Source organism: Lygodium microphyllum, chromosome 5 (genome assembly GCF_053477565.2).
Source record: "Lygodium microphyllum isolate KBCC chromosome 5, Lygodium_microphyllum_v1.1.10, whole genome shotgun sequence".
Taxonomy (NCBI): Eukaryota; Viridiplantae; Streptophyta; class Polypodiopsida; order Schizaeales; family Lygodiaceae; genus Lygodium; species Lygodium microphyllum.
In genome coordinates, this window is record NC_141139.1 from 20,971,049 (window position 1) to 20,991,901 (window position 20,853).

At 40.4% G+C, this 20,853-nt stretch overlaps 1 protein-coding gene across 3 annotated transcripts in view; it reads right to left on the minus strand.

The window, feature by feature from the left end:
* The window catches only part of LOC148035583 (ubiquitin-like-specific protease ESD4), a 76,428-nt gene that overhangs the window by 23,755 nt on the left and 31,820 nt on the right, over window positions 1–20,853 (minus strand). For 2 of the 3 annotated variants that reach the window (XR_015690845.1, XM_087677541.1), the window contains exon 8: window positions 7,717–7,789. Coding sequence is in view for 2 of the 3 variants with exons in the window: in XM_087677541.1 (XP_087533667.1) it covers window positions 7,717–7,789 (73 nt within the window). In the remaining variant the exon portion in view is untranslated. Of the gene's footprint in view, window positions 1–5,144; window positions 5,384–7,716; window positions 7,790–20,853 lie in introns of those variants that run through there. The other variant, XM_087677543.1, reaches the window with a different exon arrangement.

The following is a 20,853-nucleotide window of genomic DNA, read 5'->3' on the forward strand; positions in this document are numbered from 1 at the left end:
TTCGTGTTGGACATTTTTTCATCCAAGCAACACACAGAGAGATATCTCCAAATCGGTGCTGTAGAGTAGGTCTTGGAACAGCCACATCTTGCATGAAGATCAACTCAAGTCTCTCTCCAAGAAGAGAAGCTCTTGAAAGCCTATAAAAGAGGAGGCTCTCCTTGGGTATGAGAGAGGTGAAGGAAGCATCACTTTGTATGCATCCAAGAGGAGAAGAGAAGGTGCAAGTGCTGCGGAAGCTCTCCTGAAATCAAGTTCCAAAAGGAGAAGAGAAAGTGTAAGTGCTGCGAAAGCTCTGCTGAAATCAAGCGCCAAGCGGAGAGCCCTACACATATTGTGTAGGAGAGAAGGAGACTCAAGAAGGATCAAAAGGTCCCAACTTCCAAGTTGTGCAAGTGTTAGCCGGTTGTATACCATGGAAGGAACCGTGATCTTGTTTCCAAGATCTACAAGTAAGGACTGGTTTATGTGTAACGGAGGAGGTTTCTCCTTGTCAATAATATAACTCCACAAGGAGGGGACTGGCCCATCTTCCAATCCCTAGTATGTTGTCAATCTCTTTTTTTTTCGTAAAGGTTGTCAATCTCTCTCTCTCTCTCTCTCTCTCTCTCTCTCTCTCTCTCTGTGCGCTAGCATAATATTCACCATATATATTTTAAGTATATAAGAAAGTCGAGCGTATATCTTGGATCTTATAACAGCAAACAAGAAAGAATAGTGGGGTGGATATTGTACCTTCTAAATATGCTTTTATGGCAAGACAAAAGGGCAAGGGCAATTAGTCTAGAGATGCTCTGCAGAGTTATGGAAGTTCAAGAACTTCACAAAACAACAAGCAAGGGGGCACACAAGCAAAGAATAGCAATAACCATTACTATAAAAAGTAAGGTCATTAGATCACAGAATGCAAGAAACGCATTGCCAAGGAAAAAAAAAAGTCTAGGATAGCAATTTCAGATGTACCTTCTACTGCCACCACTACAGAGTCCGCGTCATTTGTCATTGACTGTGACTACCATTTTTATACTTGCAGTTATGATTCTTCTTGGGCAGATAGAGCATTCAGCTCTATAGAGGATACTAGCACTTGGTTCTTTGACAGTAGTGCTTCTAAGCACATTACATCCTGCAAGGATTTGTTTACCTTTATTGTTGCAGCTCATGTTGCCAAATCACTGTAATGTGCCAACAATGCATCTTATCTTGTTAGAGGTATTGGAGAGATTGTCTTGAAAGCTATTGATGGCTTTACTCTTTGTTTGTTGGATGCTTTATATGTGCCAGGGATAAAGAGAAATTTGTTGTCAATTTCTTCTTTTGCAAAACCTACAATACAAGTTACTTTTGATGATTATAAATGCATGGTCAAGGATAAGAAATTCTTCACTTTGGTACTCACTGACACATTATATCATGGATTTTATGAGTTAGATGCTCACTCAATTGATCACTCAGTTTATTTGGCATCTACTATTAGTCTTGCTATGTCACGGTAGAGTTATGGCATCCTCGTATGGGACATTTGATCTATGGCAGTTTTATACTTATGCACCTTACTTAGATGTCAAAAGGCTTAACTCTCTTGGAAAGACCTCCTAAGCATATTTGTGAAGGATACATTTTGGGAAAAATGCATCCGTTTTCTTTTCCTCGTGATGTTGCTTTTAAAGCTACGGCCCGGTTGGAGATTGTGCATTTAGATATATGTGGACCGATGCAGACAAAGACTTTGGGTGGATGTTATTACTTCGTCACCTTCATTGAAGACTTTACACACTTTTGTTGGGTTTGTTCATTGGTGAAAAAGTCAAAAGTATATGATGCATGTTTGGCTTTTATTGCACTTGTGGAAAATCAATCTGGCTATCAAATTAAGACTCTCCATTCGGACCGAGGGGGGGAATATATGTCTTCCTTGCTGCATAATTTAAAAGCAAAAAGGCATTGCACATCAATATACTACTCCATATACTCCACAATAGAATGAGGTTGCAAAAAGGAAGAATCACTCACTCATGGAGATGGTCAATTATGTACTGAAGGCTAAAAAATTGCCACATAGATTCTGGATGTGTGCTTGTCGCATTTTGAATAGGTGCCCTACAAAGGCATTGAAAAATATAACGCCTTTTGAGGCTTGGAACAACTGTAACCCTTCAGTTGGTACCTTTTGTACTTTTGAGTGTCTTGGATATGCTCATATTCCCAAAGTATTGAGAAAAATGTTGGACAATGAGGCTGTCAAGTGTATATTTGTGGAGTACAATAGTGAAAGCAAAGGATACAGATTGTATAATCCTGTTTCCAAGAAATTTTTTATCAGTAGAGATGTGATTTTTTATGAAAAATCAGAATTATCTCTTGTTGGTTATGACACATATCAAGCTACAAAAGATGTGTTTGAAGGGTTGCTACCTGTTTCTTTTCATGATACAGTTCGAGCTTCATTAAATGAACAAAATGTTCAACCAATTGCTCCATTTAATAATGCAGAAATTCAGCCTGTGGCTGATCTGAATATTTAGCAAGATAATGAACATGAGGTTCATCAAGAGCATGTACATAATCAAGAGGCTAGACATATACCTAGATGGTACTTGCAAACTCTACAAGACAGTCATTTGGATGCTCCTCTTGCTTGTTGTACTTGAAGACAAACACATCTGCATAATCATGTTAATGCTATGGAGTTCATTATGGCAACAAACACACTTGCTAATGACGAGCCAGATTCTTTTGAGGATGCACAACTCAGTGTGCATTGGATGGCAGCAATGCAAGCTGAATATGATTCTATCATGAAGAATCGAACATGGAATTCAAGAAAATTGCTTGTTGAAAAGAAAGCCATTGGTACTAAATGGGTCTGTAAGCTGAAACAAAAAGCAGATGGATCCATTGATAAGTACAAGGCCGGACTTGTAGTAAAAGGCTATGCGCAAAAGATAGGCATTGATTATGAGGAGACATTTGCTCCTACATCCCATATGACCACTATCAAGTGCATGGTTGCATTGGTTGCCCATTATGGCTGAATTGTGCACCAGCTTAACATTAAAACTGCATTTTTACATGGGGAACTTCAAGAAGAAGTGTATATTCAACAACCCATGGGTTTTGCAATTGAAGGATCTGAACACTTGGTATGCAAGGTGAAAAAAGGCTTTGCATGGTTTGAAGCAAGCTCCACGAGCTTGGTATGCCAAAATTGATGCCTTCTTACTCAACCAAGGGTTCACTAATAGCCCATCAAAGTCTACTCTTTACGTATGCAAAGAGGGGGGATCCTTGCTAGTCATTTCTCTTTATGTGGATGATCTTCTGCTCAAAGGGACACATGCTGGTCAAATTTCAACATTTAAGAAAAATTTGAGGCGTGTTTTCCATTACTTGCAAGGCACTAGGACTCTTGGATTGCTTCATGAAAAGGGGAGGCCACTGCAGTTACATGCTTACAAATGATTCCGATTGGGCTGGAGACTTTGATTATTGTCACGCTACAAGTGAAAATTGTTTCTTTCTGAGCTTTGCTTGCATTTCTTGGCTTAGCAAGAAACAATCCATTGTTGCCACATCCTCTTGTAAAGCTGAATACAAGGCAACTTTCACTACTACAATTGAATGTGTATGGCTAAGGTGTTTCTTGGCTGATCTTGATGTATCTATTAGAGAGCCTACTCCTTTGTTTACTAATAGCCAAGGCCATTGCAGTGGCACGGAACCCAATGTTTCATGCATGTAGTACGTACAAAACACATTGAGATACATTATCACTTTATCCGAGAGAGACTACATGCAAGGGATATCAACCTTATCTACTGTTCTACCAACAACGATGTGGCAAACATCTTCACCAAAGCTCTTCCTCACAACAAATTTGAAGCATTTCGCAATGCTTTAAATTTAATCTCCTTTGGTGGATGATCCTTGTATATTGATCACTTGTCACTCCAAGGGGATTTATTGGGTTTTACTCATACCTACACTTACACGAGTGTTGCTAATCCGCATGTAAGACACTAGGGCACCTTTTTACCCTCCGTAAGAGAAGTTTTTTCCCCCAATCACTTTATTTTTCATTTGTACATTTATGTTACATAGTTTGGTCACTTACCACACATTATACACTTCTGTGTGTGAACGCATCTTAAGCCACTTACACAATCCTAAAGTCCAAGGGTTGTACTTTGTACTTTATGCTACTCAATCAAGCAATGACCACACACACACACACTCTCTCTCTCTATTGTTTGCACACTCTCCCAAGCTAAGCTGTTGACTATCCCCGCTAACAAGAAAAGTGCAAGATCACAATAATCTATTTGAAAAACACTTTACACGTACATGTGAAACACACACACTCTCTCTCTCTCTATTGTTTGCACACTCTCCCAAGCTAAGCTGCTGACTATCCCCGCTAACAAGAAAAGTGCAAGATCACAATAATCTATTTGAAAAACACTTTACACGTACATGTGAAACCCTTGCTCCTTTATTGAGGCACATTTTTAATCAAGTCATGCCTAAGGGCTTTCCAAAAAGCTCAACTGAGCATACATTAAACGACAAAACAATTATGATAGGCCATTACTTGACCAAGATATATGGCTGCATTTTAGAGCAAATCAATACACGGACAGTGACACATGGGTATAGAGAACGGAAGCAAGCAAGCTTCAAGAGGGATTCACTATGTTTAATCATAATATTGACCCTCATAACTATTATAGAGGAGAGCAAGAAACATGGAAAGAGGATTTATTTTGTCATATCTCGAGCATTCGGAACCCGATTCAAGCAAAGTGGGGTTTTGGCACGCTCCGGATGCGATAGTAATGTCGGATTTACCAAATTCTGATGACAAAATATTTTGCAACAGATTTTAAGTCTGGGACAACATGTATTTGTATACGTATGACTTATGTGATGCTTCTACTAATGTCTATTGATATCGGATCACTTGTGGATGTTATGCCTCTTATGTGAAACGCATTTGGAGTTGATTTAGCTCAGCCATTGACTTTTTTGAACACAACCTTGGATAACTTGAGCGAGACATCAATTTACTATCAAAGGAGATATAGTTGAGTAAGCTAGATCCTATGTATATTTGGAAATCACATTTACAAGACCTACATTTCCATTGTGATATGCAACAACTGTTAGGTTGAATAAAGGTTATGCGGTATTTGGAGCACTTGAAAGAAAATGTGCATTTGCACAATTTCAAGAACTCTGGACGAAGTTGTGGCTGATTGATACATTGGTTACCCCAACTTTGCCATATGGACCCATAATGTCGGGGGCAAGTCTTTGCAAAACAACCTGGAAGAGCATTGAGAGGCCACTAGTGATGATGATTGCTCGCATGATACGCAGCAAACTGCAAGAAGCCCATGAGATTGTTAGAGCAGAGATTTGAGCAGTATCTATGGTGGGGCAGGCATTATTTCAGTTAGTAACTTTCTTACAAATAATATGGAAGGTCCCTAGATACAGACATCCACGATTGGCATTGACTTCTTCCACAGAATTAGCAGAGAATGGGGATACACATTGCTGGTATGCAAATATGCAGTCACGATTCAGGACACATGGATCAGAGATGGATTCACACCCACCACTACAGTATAGCTTGGATTGCCCATACTTAGATCTCACTCACACAGCAAAACCAAATTATCAGGTCAGATATTGTGAAGACTAATACAAATTGTAAATGAGTGCACATCTTGGAGTCTCTTGGTACGTAGATGGCACACTATATCAGTGCCATTTCTTACATGTGTCAACAGAGGGGTTCATTTTTAGGCCAATGTACATGGGCATCCATCTTTGCCATGGGATATTTACTGCTATTGAACAAATACAAACATCATCACACCAACTCATGATTGAGACTGGATGGCATATACAAATGTTTAAGGATGAACACATCTGCTAATTATACCACCAGGAGATTGAGCCTGAGGAGCACTTTATTTGCAAATGTACTGTACTTTATGAGATCAAAGGAAGATTTCATTGCCTTTTCTAGGAGGGGTCTGGGATTCTCCGCAAGGCGATGGAGTACGAGGATCAGAGATACCTAGGACCGCCCTTATTGGAGCTCCAAGCTCATAAAGAGAAGCTTCTAAGGAGTAGGACAAAGGCAAAGGCAAAGCCAATGAGCCAGCCGGTTCTTAGTACTTACAAGCTTTTTTAGTTCTAGTCCTAGAGCTAGCTCACAAGATGCTGAAACTAGAGCAATGCCACCACACTATCCACCAATCAGAGGGGTCACAAACCAAGCAGCCACACTCCATAGGGCATGGCGACTACTACCCCATCATTGTGCTTGACACCCTTACCTTCAGCAGATTTGAGCCATCATTGCTTGCCATCAAAGATGAATACCTCCCTTAGTGGACTCAATGACTTGGACAACCCTAGACATATATTCTTGCCTCAAGGAGGGTACACTGTTTCTAGAGAGTCATTTTGATCAAGGTGGGATCCTACAGGTAGCCTATACTTAGAGTCGCGGCATAGCTGGTGATTTTTCATTTTCATTTTCATGGTTGTTTACAAGTCAAGATGCCATGGTCAGATGTACTCGTTTCCTCGTCTCATAGGCTATTTTAACTTTCTGAAGACATAAATACACCTCCCTCCCTCCCCCCCCCCCCCCTCTCTCTCTCTCTCTCTCTCTCTCTGTGTTTGTCTCTCTGTGTGACATATACTTCAGCATTCAAAAAAAATGCATGCACCATTCATTTTGTCATTAGCAATGCAATATGATGTTTAAAGTGTGAGTTTAGAATGTCTTTGGATACTTGTGAAGTTGTTTATAGCAGAATTATGAACAAATCCTAAATTTATCCATTTAATAATTCCCGTTCCATCCCTATTCCAGGGATAGGGCCTCCTGTTCCAACCACATTCCCCATTCCCATTCACCGTTCTCCATTCAATGCCACAATGTTCCATGGTAAAAGTGCACGTTTCTAACCCTTTTACAGTCATCTCAGGCCTATCCTTATTTTCATGGCCTGAACATGTATGAACTATATACATGCATCCATAACACCCATGTTTCTTGTCCTATCTGCTGGACCCATTCTATCCAACCTGTGATTTGCATAATCATTTCCTTCATGCCTCATGTCTACAGGTGTCTCTTCCTGTGCTTCTGTTTGAATTCTGACAAACATGTCATAAGCCCCTGAAAATGTCCCAACAGCTTCAGCAACATTTCCAAATGTGCAAATTTGCATACTTGGTTACTTTCACATAATCAGAAGCTGCCCCAGAATTGTCCAACGTTGGAAGCCAAGCAATTCCCATGTGGTAAAATGTCAGTCAGGACAACTGAGCACTCACTTACAAAGATCAGCCTAAATCATGAGCCTTACTAATGCTGTACAACTTAAAGTAGCAAAAAATACACACTAAGAACCAACGTTCTCCTGATCTATTGAGATCACTGATCTACTAAAGCTGTACAATTAAATGGGCACCATATTCACTAAAAATGCAGCTGATGATGGTTGTACTATAGACATAGTATCTATCTAAAAACCTCCTGAAAAGCGAATACAGTACCAATATAAACATCTGCTACCTATAAACATGGCTGGCTTTCACTATGAAAGCACATAGACTTGCAAAGCACCAGCTAAGTATCAATTGATCATAAGGTTCGAGTTATTTTAGTAGCCAATATGTGTATTATACCTGGCTAAAATTTAATCGGTTGCCACGACTGAAAAAGTCTGCATACTTAGCCATGAACATGCCACAATCACACCTGCAAATTGACAAACACGATTAGTTATGCTTCAAAGCCATAATGGACCACCTGTGTGAAAACAGTACACTGGCACTTTATTGCTTGTCATGCAGAGTTATCCTCTAAAGTGGTGAACTGTGCTATTAACACCAAGAAATCAATCCCTATCCCCATACAGGTTAAATCAAGTCTTGCAATGATGATGTACCCAGCTCAAACCATCCAGAGAGAAAGGTTGCATAAAACAATGCAAGTACAATCAATAAACAGAAGGCCACTTACACTGCACCCCTAGCCAAACACCAGCAGACCTTAACCATCAAGGTATGACATCTAACATTAACAAATGATCAGTAGCATCAGGATTGCCCCTTGATTCTGACACAAATTGGGCACAAATGAACCAAGACCACTTGCATGTGGGCCAACTTCAATGTGGATATAAAATGCCCTTCAGATCTGCTGTAATTACTTCAACTCTAGCAGTTGCTTTGACCACCAGGCTTCCAATTCATGGGCATTTTTTCCAAGATGACTGAGAAACCCTAAATTCTGCAGAAAACTAGGGTTTGACAACTAATGCACTGCTATCCACCACTAGACTGCTGTAGAAATTAAGAACTTAGCACAGCAGAGAGAAAATCAGCTGGAACGAGAATCTTTCAGATGGCAACTCTAATGGTGACTCTGATGGTGGCATTGCTTCAAAAGGGGAGATCCCTCCTCTTCTGTCGATGCCTCTCCCTGAGGCAGAGAAGCAATTCACTGCCCCATGTCCTGTTGCACATGCATGATCTGCTGTCAATCCAATCAGTTTTGAAAAACAAGGCATGCATGCAAGTATGGGGCAGCCAAGATTGTTATGTCCTTGGACATCCAAAATGGGAGCTAATAGCATCGGTCATAGTGGTTATGCAGTGACTTACTGCATGTACACTGAGAACACTTCCAAGTTAGGGCAGCCGAGTCTTATCTATAAGACTCGAGGCCCTATCGTGTGCATTCATTGTGATCACCACTCGAACTCTTAGCTCGATGGCTGACACATCCATATAACATGACCCAAAGTGCCGCTAGCTACCAGGCTCAAAAGTGAACCCGTTTGGCTCAATGAGTCTAATGTCCAATTCCTTATATTCGTGAACGTGACTTGTATCCATAGAAACAAGGGATCACAGTCCAAAACCCTCAATACACCGGAACACTATCCCAACACAATCAAGTCAGGAGGGACACAGAAGCAAAACACGAGACATCCCTGTCCATGTCCCCAACAAGGGAGCACCATCCTCCTGTCCTGAGAACGGACTGCACTCTTTAGGATGGACTGTTTGGGACGAACTGTCGAGGGACAACCTTAAAGTATCAAGCCACCCCCTCTCTATCCCCAAGATTCTCTCTCCTGCATGCCACGCCCCCCCCCCCCTCCTCCTCCTACCTCTTTTTCCTACAACAACCAACTGCTCTGCCCAACATTTATTCTACCTCTTTTTCCTACAACAACCAATTGCTCTACCCAACACCCCACACTTGCCCTTGCCTGCCTGTTGCACTCACGCCCCTACCTAAAAGTCAGCACAACAACCCCATCTCCACATGGCTTCACAACCAACTTGTCATGCCAAAGGAAGAGGCAAATGCTCTAACACACAATCATGGTGGGATGAGGTAAATGTTGAACGCCCATCAGGCAAAGGTGGATCGCGTGCTTGGTCATGCAAGTTGTGTCCTTATCAACGTACGAATGGATAAAGTAAGGGCTCATTTATTGCACAAGCCAACATTGGAGGTGCAATTTTACCCCAATGTCAGAGAAGAGGAGGGAGCTTCTAGACCACATGGCTGGTCAAGAGACTCTATTTGCATTGAGGCTTGCACGAGTGGGGATCAACCCAACTACACTTGCGACAGTGGCAACTACAGCAACAACTGAAGGATCCAAGCCTTCATTTGCAGCAACAAGTGTAGCATCCACACCACATGGATTTAGTTCATTCACCACATCAACACCGTCATTCCCGACCACTAGATGCCAGACTACTCTTGAAGGAAATTGGAACCCAATGAAAAAAAGAAGACAGATGCAAACTCATTACTTCAACCATGAGCACATTGCCTTTCATACAACCAAGTTTTGACAAATTGACATGCTCTTGAGTCATTACTATTTACTATTTTTTCCCTTAAATACTTAATAATTTAACTTGGTTATAAGCACTTATAGCTTAATTTATATTCTAAAATCACGTTATTATGACACTTATTGCGTTTATCATTTTATGTCCATAAGTTAATGTACTTTAGGGCCATGTTGAAGAAGATTGTAGAGTATGAGCCTAACTACATACCCCCCTCTTTTGAAACTTTGCACGCTACCTTGCTTGGGAAGGAAAAGCATATTGTGGACAAGTTGCATCAAACATAGAGAGAGATTGGGAGAAGAATAGCATCACACTCATCTCTAATAAGTGGAGTAATATAAGAAAGAGATCGATCCATAGCATTGTAGCTTACTCACGAAGGGAGATGTATTTTATGTCATTGCATGATGTTTCAAGAACCGAAAAGTCTGCAAATCAGCTTGCAACTAAGAGGATCACTACTATTGAGATTGCTAGGCCACATCTCATGGTTGATTTTGTGGCTGTGGTGAGCCTATAAACAAGACAGCAGGTGTGATTGTTCAGTGAGTGCACAAGCACATTACATTTTTTTATTGCATGGCACATTCCTTGAACAACCTTTAAAGGATATTAGTGAGTTAGATTAGGTTTAACCAATGATACAAGATGCAAATCAAATGGTCACTTTTATTTTAAATCACCAATTCCTTGGCTACGAATTCACAAAAATGTCATAAAAGATGTTAAAGTATTTAGAATCAGCTTTAACTACAAGTTTTTGATGTTGGGATACCTCAAAGAGAACATGGGTGCAATGAGACAATTTTTTGTCAATGATGGGTTTAGTACCGATCCATTAGCAACCACTTCCAATACGTTATATGAGGAAAAGACAAAGAACAATGACTTTTGGAAGGATGTAAAAAGAATTGATGCAATGGTATATCTTATCGTACACTTGTTGAGACTTGTTAATTATTGTGGGAAATTGGAATGTATTAGCAAGGTGTATGATGCAATGGATAGGATGATCAAGAAGTTAAACAAATTTAGTATATGATGCCAAGAAATAGGAGAAGATAGATTATCTATATCTTTGGAAGTGGAATGCCTACATTTCGCATTTGCATTCAGCTGCCTTTGTTATGGACCCTAAGTTTCAAGGTAAGGATCAAAAAAATGATACCAAGGTAAAACTACATTGGAGACTTAATCTAGAGGATAGGGTGCCTAATGTAGAGTCCATGCCTAATATCATAGATCAGCTTGCTATGCACAAGGCTTGCTATGTACAAGAGAAGACAAAGCTCTTATGGATGTGATGATGCTCAGTTGGACCCACCATAGGATTGGTGGCACCTTTGTGGTGGAAGGACTTTGGATCAACTAGGTCAGAGTTGCAAAATCTGGCTATCCGCATCTTGAGTCAAGCAATGAGCTCCTCTTGCTTGGAGCACCTTCAATCATATTGCCCCAAAAAGAGGAATCGTCTTGGAGTGCAAAAGGCAAATGATTTAGTCTTTGTTAGTGCTAACTTGAGGATGCTTTGCACAAGTGTTACACCATAAGCCAATCCATTTGCTCAATGGAAGATGGAGCGGGAGAACGAGCATGCCCATCTTATGGAGACCCTTCTTGGCACCCATGATCATGAGGCTAGCACTTCGAGAGCTACAAACGCCCATTTTGCTGCAAATGATAATGATGCCCTCTAGATTTGGGCTTGATCCTGGTTGAAGTTTCCTTTTGTATATTGCTATATGGTTGGTTACAACTACATAGTCAATTGTCTATCTAATGTCATGATCTATTGCCAATACTTGCTTTTACAATTTAGTCTTTTTGACATTTGTCCTTTAACATTTATTTTTAGCTTGGACTCTTGAGTTTTCACGTCACATGAATCATGATAGTGAACAAATCCTCCCTTGTAATACATCGATCTTTAAAATTTATCCATATGGTTCATCATTTGTCATTTGCTCGTCTTGTATTCATTATGCTAATAGATACAATGAAAACTGATGTTTCTAAAGCTTAAAATGTGCTACTTTATGTATTTCATTGTGATAAACTCCAACATGATGAGCTGAAAAATGTTTTATATGTAAAAATGCATTTTTTTAATGTGTCATCTACCCCATCCCATTCCCTAGTTTTGGCCGTCCCTCCTGCTTAACCTCGTCCCCATCCTCCTCCCCCTTCCCAACCCCCGTCCCATATTGCTATGAATGTATCATGTCTCATGTGCAGGTTGGGTCCTAATAGTACATTTCATTAGAATCCAACTGTCAACCTGCAATCTAGCACAAGATCTGATGACGTGTACAAAACCACTTTCACTCATGGAACCATCATGGTTCACCCCTAACAAGTACGCATTTATCTCATTTAGGGTGATATAAAACAATGCTAGGAGGAGGGGCGTGTACAAGGGGACACATGTTGCGAGTGGTGGGTACAACAAGTTTGTGTGTGGGGGGAGAGAGAGAGAGAGAGAGAGAGAGAGAGAGAGAGAGGGGCACACACACACAAAAAAAAAAAACAAAGGGGCCCAATTGTTGTCAAGTGGACTGCCAAACGGATTTTCGAGGCATCATCCATGGGACTGGGGTGGCAATCGAGAGGGGCTAGAGATAGATGATGGTCCAATTGCCACATGCTGGGTGTATGGCATGACCATTGACCTAGAGAAGGGCCAAACTATTGCTGGCCAAATGGATTGCTCATTTTGATCTCTTTTAATTCAATGCCATTGAACGTATTGAACAAGTACAAATCATGTTACAAGGGAAGGCATATAGTTGGTGGGTGGGGCTACACCCCCAAGCCAAAAACATAGGCAAATTTTCTATCCATTTTTTGGAAACGTTTCATAACCAATAATCGAGTTAAAAATTTTCATAAATTATTTGAGCTCAACATGGGGAAAAAAAGCTTGGACACATAAAAATTCAAAGATCTTCTTCACGAAACAAAGGCTTTCAATGATCCTGATTCCTGAGGCCTTGCTCTGCATGTGTTATCTTTTCAAAATGCCATCAGACTACCAAAATGAGATGCTCCACAATTCATTACACTCACTATCAAACACCTACAGGTATGTCAAAATTTTTTATAATACTTTAATTGCAAGTACGGGCAGACAATCAATGGGTGGTTCCCATCAAGTTGTCTTCACCTCCAAGCCAAAGAAACCTTTTACCCGAGCAACAACTCGTCAGCCACCTTTGGAGTTGCGCAATAAAAAGGATAGTAAGCACAAAGTAACTCATAGCGAGGATCACTCGAAGGGTCATTGCTTTGTTTGTCATCTGACATGGCACTTTCATGGTGATAGAGAGTGTCCTCATAATAAAAGAGGATGTCTACTTCAAAGGCTTCAATAAATATTGTAGAGGCTCTAGGTATTTCTTTTGAATTTTTATCGGAAGATTGTTTTGTTAATGCAAGCAGTTGTAATGGTTGCTCCATTAAAAAAACTATGTTTGGCTTGCATGACCTTTTAGAGGTCAATATTTTTATTAATGGCCATGAAGTTACAGTTTTGTTTGATAATAGCTCTCCTCACCACTTCTTTTTTTCTCGATTGGTGCACAAACTACAGCTCCACGAAAGTCCCCCATAAATATGGCATGTTGCGGGCATTATTGACCCTCTCCCACAATTCCACTGATAACCCTTTAGTCTCTCTACTCTCCAACCAGCTGGAGCCCTCTCCACCAACTGCTGCCACAAGCTGCCCAGCCTGCCACAACCTGCCCCAAAGGATCATCAGCTGCAGATGACCTCATCAACCTCTACGTTGACTGCTATATATTGCCGCCCAGCACATTCTGAGGCTTCTCCCCCCTATCACCTTACATCCAGCCCCTCCATACAATCAGCCTCCTTGGTAGCTATTGTGTTTGGCGCCTTCTCCAAACCTGCATTGCTGTCCAAAAAAAGATGTTCAAAAGCTGCCAGACCTACAATTACAGCTGTTGCTGCTCTCAAACAGCCAAGCAGCTTACATGTCATCTTCTCTAGAAGTCACCTACCATTCACCAACTTATGTTTCACAGTTTGGGCGTTCTAAACTACTAGCATCCTTGTGCTTTGTCCCCCACTTGGCTTCCCAAAAACCGTCCTAATAGCAGCCATAATTCCAAAGAGATTTCATCGTCTTCATCATCACCTACAGCTCTTGAGGATTGTGTTTCACTCCCTCTATTGCTGCCCTTCATCATCTAGTGTCCTATCTAATACCGCCTTGCCTAGAGGTCTACATCTCACTCCCTACACACAGCATTCTCATTCACAAGTGATGCTGCCTCATCAACCAAGATAGTGCGATCACCTCTGAGCATTGATCCATGTTATCAATCCAACTCTACTCACCTTAGAAGCGGTCCTAGAGACATGGAAACCTAAGTCTCTCATCCATGAGTCCATTGTATTAGTATTAACCATGATTCATTGAGCATGATTTGTTGGGGGGTAAAGGTGTCTGTGCTTATGCCGTCCTATATTTACTACACATGCCGTGACCGCACACCTACACACCGCAGGTGGTAGGAGCCCATGACTCACTTTATTTTTTATTCTTTCAATGACTATTGAATGAGGGAAGGCCAATCACACATTGTGACTATTGGAGTTCCTACATCTTCTGTCTCTCTGTCTTGCTCTCTTGCTTGATCCGCCATAGCTCACACCTCTCTTGCTTTCGCTTGCTTGCGCTTCCACTCGAGCTTCACCTTTCAATTGGTATCAGAGCCTACCACTCAAGGAGCTTCACCAAGCATTGCTTCAGCTAGTGACATAAAGCTTCAGCTTAAAGGTTTCATGGCAGCTCAAAGCTCTTCTTCCCAAGGTAACCTTTGATGCTCAACTCTCTTCTGGCTTCTTTGTGCTTGTCAAGGACCTTCCAAGGGATACTTTAAGCATCAGCAACAATCACTTTAGCCTTAGTAGCTTCAGTCAACCCCGTCAGCAAATAGGCACAAACAACATGGATTTTCAGCTCCTATCTTTTTCAGTTCAGCTTGCTCCAAGTCATTTCCCATTGCTCTTGGCACTTGGGCAAACAACTTCGCTCTTCCCATTCATCATTGACTTCCATTTATTAGTCATTCGGAATGGTACAACATTGCTGTTATATACAGGAAACCTGCTGTATACAGGTCTGTGACAGTTTTACTTCAAAGTTTAAATCCCATGTATGTCTCTACGGATGCCTATTTGGTACCTGGATCATTGGTGGATGTCATGAGGATGTAATGAGGTGTTTGTTGGCTTCATTTGAGCTCAAATAGCTCATTTTGAGCGGGGTTTTACTGCTGTACACTGTTTGGGCAGCAAGCTTTTAACTGGGAAGGTCATGCCTATTGAGGTTTAATGCCATTCGAGTATACCACTTGAATGTATTGATGTTTACCATTGAGCTTGGACTTGGATATAATTATGGAATGCTTTGAAACTCGGTTTTGAGCTACATTTGATGGCTTGGAGCCTTGGCCATATGTTTCAATTGCTTCAGTGATTGTCATCTACCACTTTGAAGACTTTTTGGTTTTTATGCTCCCGGATGTATTGGTTGATGTCTTTGGGCACCCAAATATTATGTACTTGATGTACCAAGCCTTGAATTGCTCCTTCACACTTTGAATACACTTGAGTGGATGTGCTTTTGAGATATTTGCATTTACTTGGATACATTGCATTAGAGCTTTGGATCTTCTATCCAATCGAGCTTGGTTTATTGAGACAATGGGACTCTTGCCTTATGTATACGCTCTCTTGGATACTCTTGGATGTAGTTACACTTACCACTGGGCTGATTTAATTTATATGCTTTGAACCCTAGCATTTATCTCTGTAAGCAAGATGTCAATGATGTATACATGCTTCTTGGTTATGTATTGAGCTTCATTACTCTCTGCTCAGTCAGATGTATATTTGACAAATCTTTGCACTTGATCGTGAGATCTCTTACATATACAATGTCTATGTCTATAAGATGTATTCGTTACTCACTCCTTTGAGTTTATGACAGACTTTAGTACTGGTTGCATGCCTACTGCTAGTTGCTCTTATATATCCCAATTGTTACATGGATATTACTAACAATGAAAGTTTGGTATTTTTTTATTATTTGCCCACTATGGTCCTGGTTATACAACTGCATTTATTACAGCAGTGTTGTAATTACAGTTTTTTAGTATTGTCTTGGAAAGCAAACATTTTACTTTGGCAATCTATTGCTTGCAATTGGTAGACAACTCTATACTTCGGTATTCTCTCCTTTGCCCTTGTTTTGATAAGTTTTAGGGCTAATTTGCAATCACCTACAATAGCCCATTCTCTTGGATTATGCAGTGATATACTATCATTATGGGTGGCTCTTCGAACGATAGTGCTATCTTTCATATTGGCAAACTTGACGGCACAAATTTTTCTTATTGGATGCTGCAAATATGACAGGTATTGGTACAAAATTGTCACATTAACTCATTGATAAACCAAGAGTATCAAGCTCGAAGGCATAGATCAAGATGATTGAGATGAGTTGAATGAGCTATGTAAATCCACCCTTATATTGTCATTGTCTAAACATGTTTAATTTTAATGTTGTGGTACCTAAAGATAATGACTGGCAGTTATAGAAAAAGATATGCAATATTATGACAAGCAAAGTCCTACGTCACAAATGTATAAGTTGAAACAACTTACAAACCTTCGCATGAAGAAAGTAACTTCCATGTCCACTCACTTGAATGAGTTTCATTCAATTTTCAACCAATTGGCTTCGCAGGGCATTGAGTTCAAATATAGCCTACCTCCCTTGTTCTTGCTTGTTACAGTTTCGGAGTCATGAAATACTTTCCATACAACCATGTGTGTCAATACTTCTAAAGATCGCTTGAAACTCCAAGATGTCAAGAGTGCTTTACTCATAGAGAAGATAAACAAAAAGCCTATGGATACCTCCCGCACCTCTCATGCATTGATTGTTAGGGACAAACATGATGATAAGTGTGGTAATGACCATCATGGTAGAGATTCACAGAGGTCTCAATCTCCCAATAAGTCCTATAGTCATAAGTCCTCTCTAACATGTCATTATTGTGGGAGGTAGGGTCATATTCAGCTACAGTGCCATAAATACACGATGATAAGCACAAAGAGAGAGACAAGGACAAAGTGTAGGAAAAGTCTGATGATCGCACCATTGTCCCTAGTAAATCCAATGCAAGGATTGAAGAGATAAATGTAGTGCAACCAAAGCTAAATGATAAGTACATTTTCGTAGCTTCCTCTCTTGATGCTTCTCAGCTAACCAATACTTCGTCTACATATTCTCAATGTTGGTTGCCTGAATCAGGAGCTTCCTTCCATGTTACCTTGAAAAGGGATTGGTTTTAGTCCTATCACAACATGACAAGTTTTGGACAACTAAAAAATGACTTAGCATTGGATTGATATTATTGGAATTGAAAATGTAAGATTGCAATTTCCCTCAAGTAGCTCTTTTACTCTACAGAATGTACAACTGGATGATGCATGCTACTATGTATCTTTTGGTGATTCCATATGAAAGATTACCCATAGGAATCATATCTTTGCTCGAGATGCCGAGCCTGACAATCTCAATTATTTATTTATATCTGGGTCTCTTGACCATGCTTTGGCTATGGCTAACAGACCACATGTCTCTTTATGGCATCCCCGCCTTGGACACATGTCCTTAAAAGAAATGAAAATGCTTACTTGTTTACAATATCTTTCACCTCTTGATTACAAATCTTTTGATTCTTGTGACCATTGTCTTTATGGTAGACAGGCACACAGTTCTCATAAGAAATCTGGAATTACGCACATAGGTAAGCCTCTACCTCTTGTGGATTCTAATATATGTGATCCTATATCTATTAGTCGTTGGGGGGCCTATGTACTTTGTGACGTTCATTGATGATTATTCGCATAAGATATAAACATATCCTATTAAGCATAAAGTGAATGTTTGATCTACCTTTCAACATTGGCTTGTTCTTGAGAACCAATCTGTATATCGGTTGAAATGCCTAAGGTCTAACAACCGAGATGAGTATGTTTCTAAAGAATTTGAGTAGCTTTGTGATGAGAGGTATTAAGCATCAATTGACCGCCCCATACACCCTACCCTGGAATGGTGTTATCGAGCACATGAACAAGACCATTCAAGAAAGAGTCCAAAGTATACTTAGTCAAGCAAGCTTACCATGACATTTTTGGGCTGAGACAATTACTATTGCTATACATTTGATAAACGAATCACCATATACTACTATTAGTTATTGAGTTGCAAAGGACATATGATCTTAAAAATCTCCCTCATATGTGCATCTTAGACTCTTTGGATATGAGGCTTTTTACCATATACCCAAAGATAAACGTAGTAAGCTAGATCGTAAGTCAATGAAGTGCATTTTTTTTTATTATGGGGATGCAAGTGAGATGGGCTATCGCCTATGCAATCCATAATCTCGAAAGGTTATTTGCAACCATGATGTTTTCTATGAAAAGAAGATGCATCAACAACCTGAGCAGGTAGTTGAGGTCATGATGTTGGACACAATGTACAAGCCCCACTACCTGTTTTGCGATAGTCTACTAGAGATCGACGTTAGCATGATCAATTTAAGCCCTCCATGGACTATGTTATGGTGAAAATTCCTAGTGAACCCCTTACTTGTTGTGAGGAGGCTATGCATAGAGATGATGGCCACTCTTGAAAGAGGACCATGCAGTCTGAGCTTGATTCACTATAAAAAAATCATATATGGGATTTGGTTCCTTTATCCAAAGGAAAACATGCATTGCCATGCAAGTGGGCATACAAGTTGAAGAGTATCCCTAGACATCCCAAGCCAACATATAAGGCCAGATTGGTTACTAAGGTTTTAAGCAAGAGCATGGCATTGACTTTGATGAAGTCTTCTTTCCCATAGTCAATATGACTACTCTATGCTTGGTTTTGGCCTCAGTTACGCAATTAGATTTGGACCTTTATCAAATGGATGTAAAAAAGGCTTTTCTACATGGGGACTTGCATGAGGATATTTATATGCAATAGCCTAAAGGCTTTATGGAAAAGCATAAGAAACACCTAGTGTACAAGTTGAGAAAGAGCCTTTATGGCCTTAAGCAAGCACCTAGGAAATGGTACCATAAGTTCAATGCTTCCATACATTTACAAGGATATACTCACAGTGATATGGACTCATGTTTATATACGAGAAAATAGTAGCCTTATTTTATGTCAATTATATATTGATTGATGTGAGAGCTTATAATGAGTTGGATGCTTTGAAGACTCACCTCAAGAAGAGCTTTGAGATAAAGAACATGGGGCACGCCTCATATATTCTTATTATGCACATCACGCAAGATAACTCTCAGGGGCTCCTTTACTATCACAATAGGCATACATACAAAAGATACTTGAGCAATTCAATATGCATGATGTTAAGCCTATTGACTATTCTTTACCTTCCCATGTGAAAGTCAGTCAAGCTAATTGTTCCTAATTAGTTGAGGTAGCCAAGATCCCTTATGCATACGCAATGGTTAGTTTAACGTATGCCATGATAGCCACTGGCCCTGTCTTTGCATTTACAGTGGAAGTTGTGGCACATTATATAGCTAAACCTAACCAATAACATTTGGACACCGTGAAGGGATATCATGAGACACCTGAAAAGCATTACAAATATGTGCATTTGGTATGGTGTCCAAGATACTAGAGTTGTGGGCTACACTAACTTTAACTATACGGAATATATAGATAATTGAAAGTCCACCTTTGAGTATGTCTTCACTTTTGCTGGAAGTGGTATTTCTTAGATATCCAAGGTGCAGAACTGCGCGGCCTTGTCTATTACTAAGGTAAAGTATATTATAACCACCGAGGCTTGCAAGAAGGCTCTATGACTAAAATGTCTAGTGACAGACCTTGGTATTACTATTACTCCTGTAAAGAAATACTCTGACGCAGAAACACAAATAACAATCGTACGACAAAGCACAAACTAATAAAAGAACTCAATTATGGTTAGGGTAACTCAGAGACAATGAACACAAAAAATAACCGAAGTGATATAACTGCTGAATATACAATGCTCATGCGGCAAACACACTATGCAGTCAATGAATACTGAACCTCGAACTCTTGTATCTCAAGGATCAGGATAGAGTCGTACTTTGAACGGATCCCGAATCGCAGCAAGACAGCCTCCAAATGTCGAACACTAGCAAACGCAACAGTAAGAAGCTGGATCTAATGCAGACAGCAATGAGGAGAAAAAAAGACTAAAAACGCAGGCAGAACAGCCTGCAGAAGAGGGATACCTGCCAAACAACGTGGCAACAACCTGCAGAAGCTAGGCAACAGCTGGAGGAGAGAGAAAACTACCAAACGCACGTTGCAGATGACGTGGCAGACGGTACGGCAACACGTGCAAAATCAGCAATCGGCTGGTTGGGATCAGCTCCAAACTATGAGAAGAGGGCTGGAAATCAAACGCCAACTAATGTAGACAGCAACGGACAGCTTCCGGCTGAGATGTCCTCTACGACGAGGTGTAGGCAACAAGCTGAAACACATGAAATCTGCAAAAACAAGATTGAGGGCTGAATGGAAGGCAACTTACGTATTTATAGAAAGTTTGGGCTCTCCCAAGTGGGTTTGTGCTTAAGGGACACAAAAACTCTCTAGGATCGCGTTTCTTTTAAATAAACTAGGTTTCTTCATTAATTAAGCAAGTTTTGGGACTGTTTAGAGAAAGCTAATGCATTTTTAGCTCAACATCCCCTCTCAAGCCCAACAATGGTGCCACAGGAAAGATCTTTTACCCCAAGGCGTCCCATCCCAAAGCAACCAGAGCATTGGACAAAGGGCGCACGTCCACTGCCCAGTGGCCTACTTAGACTACAAAG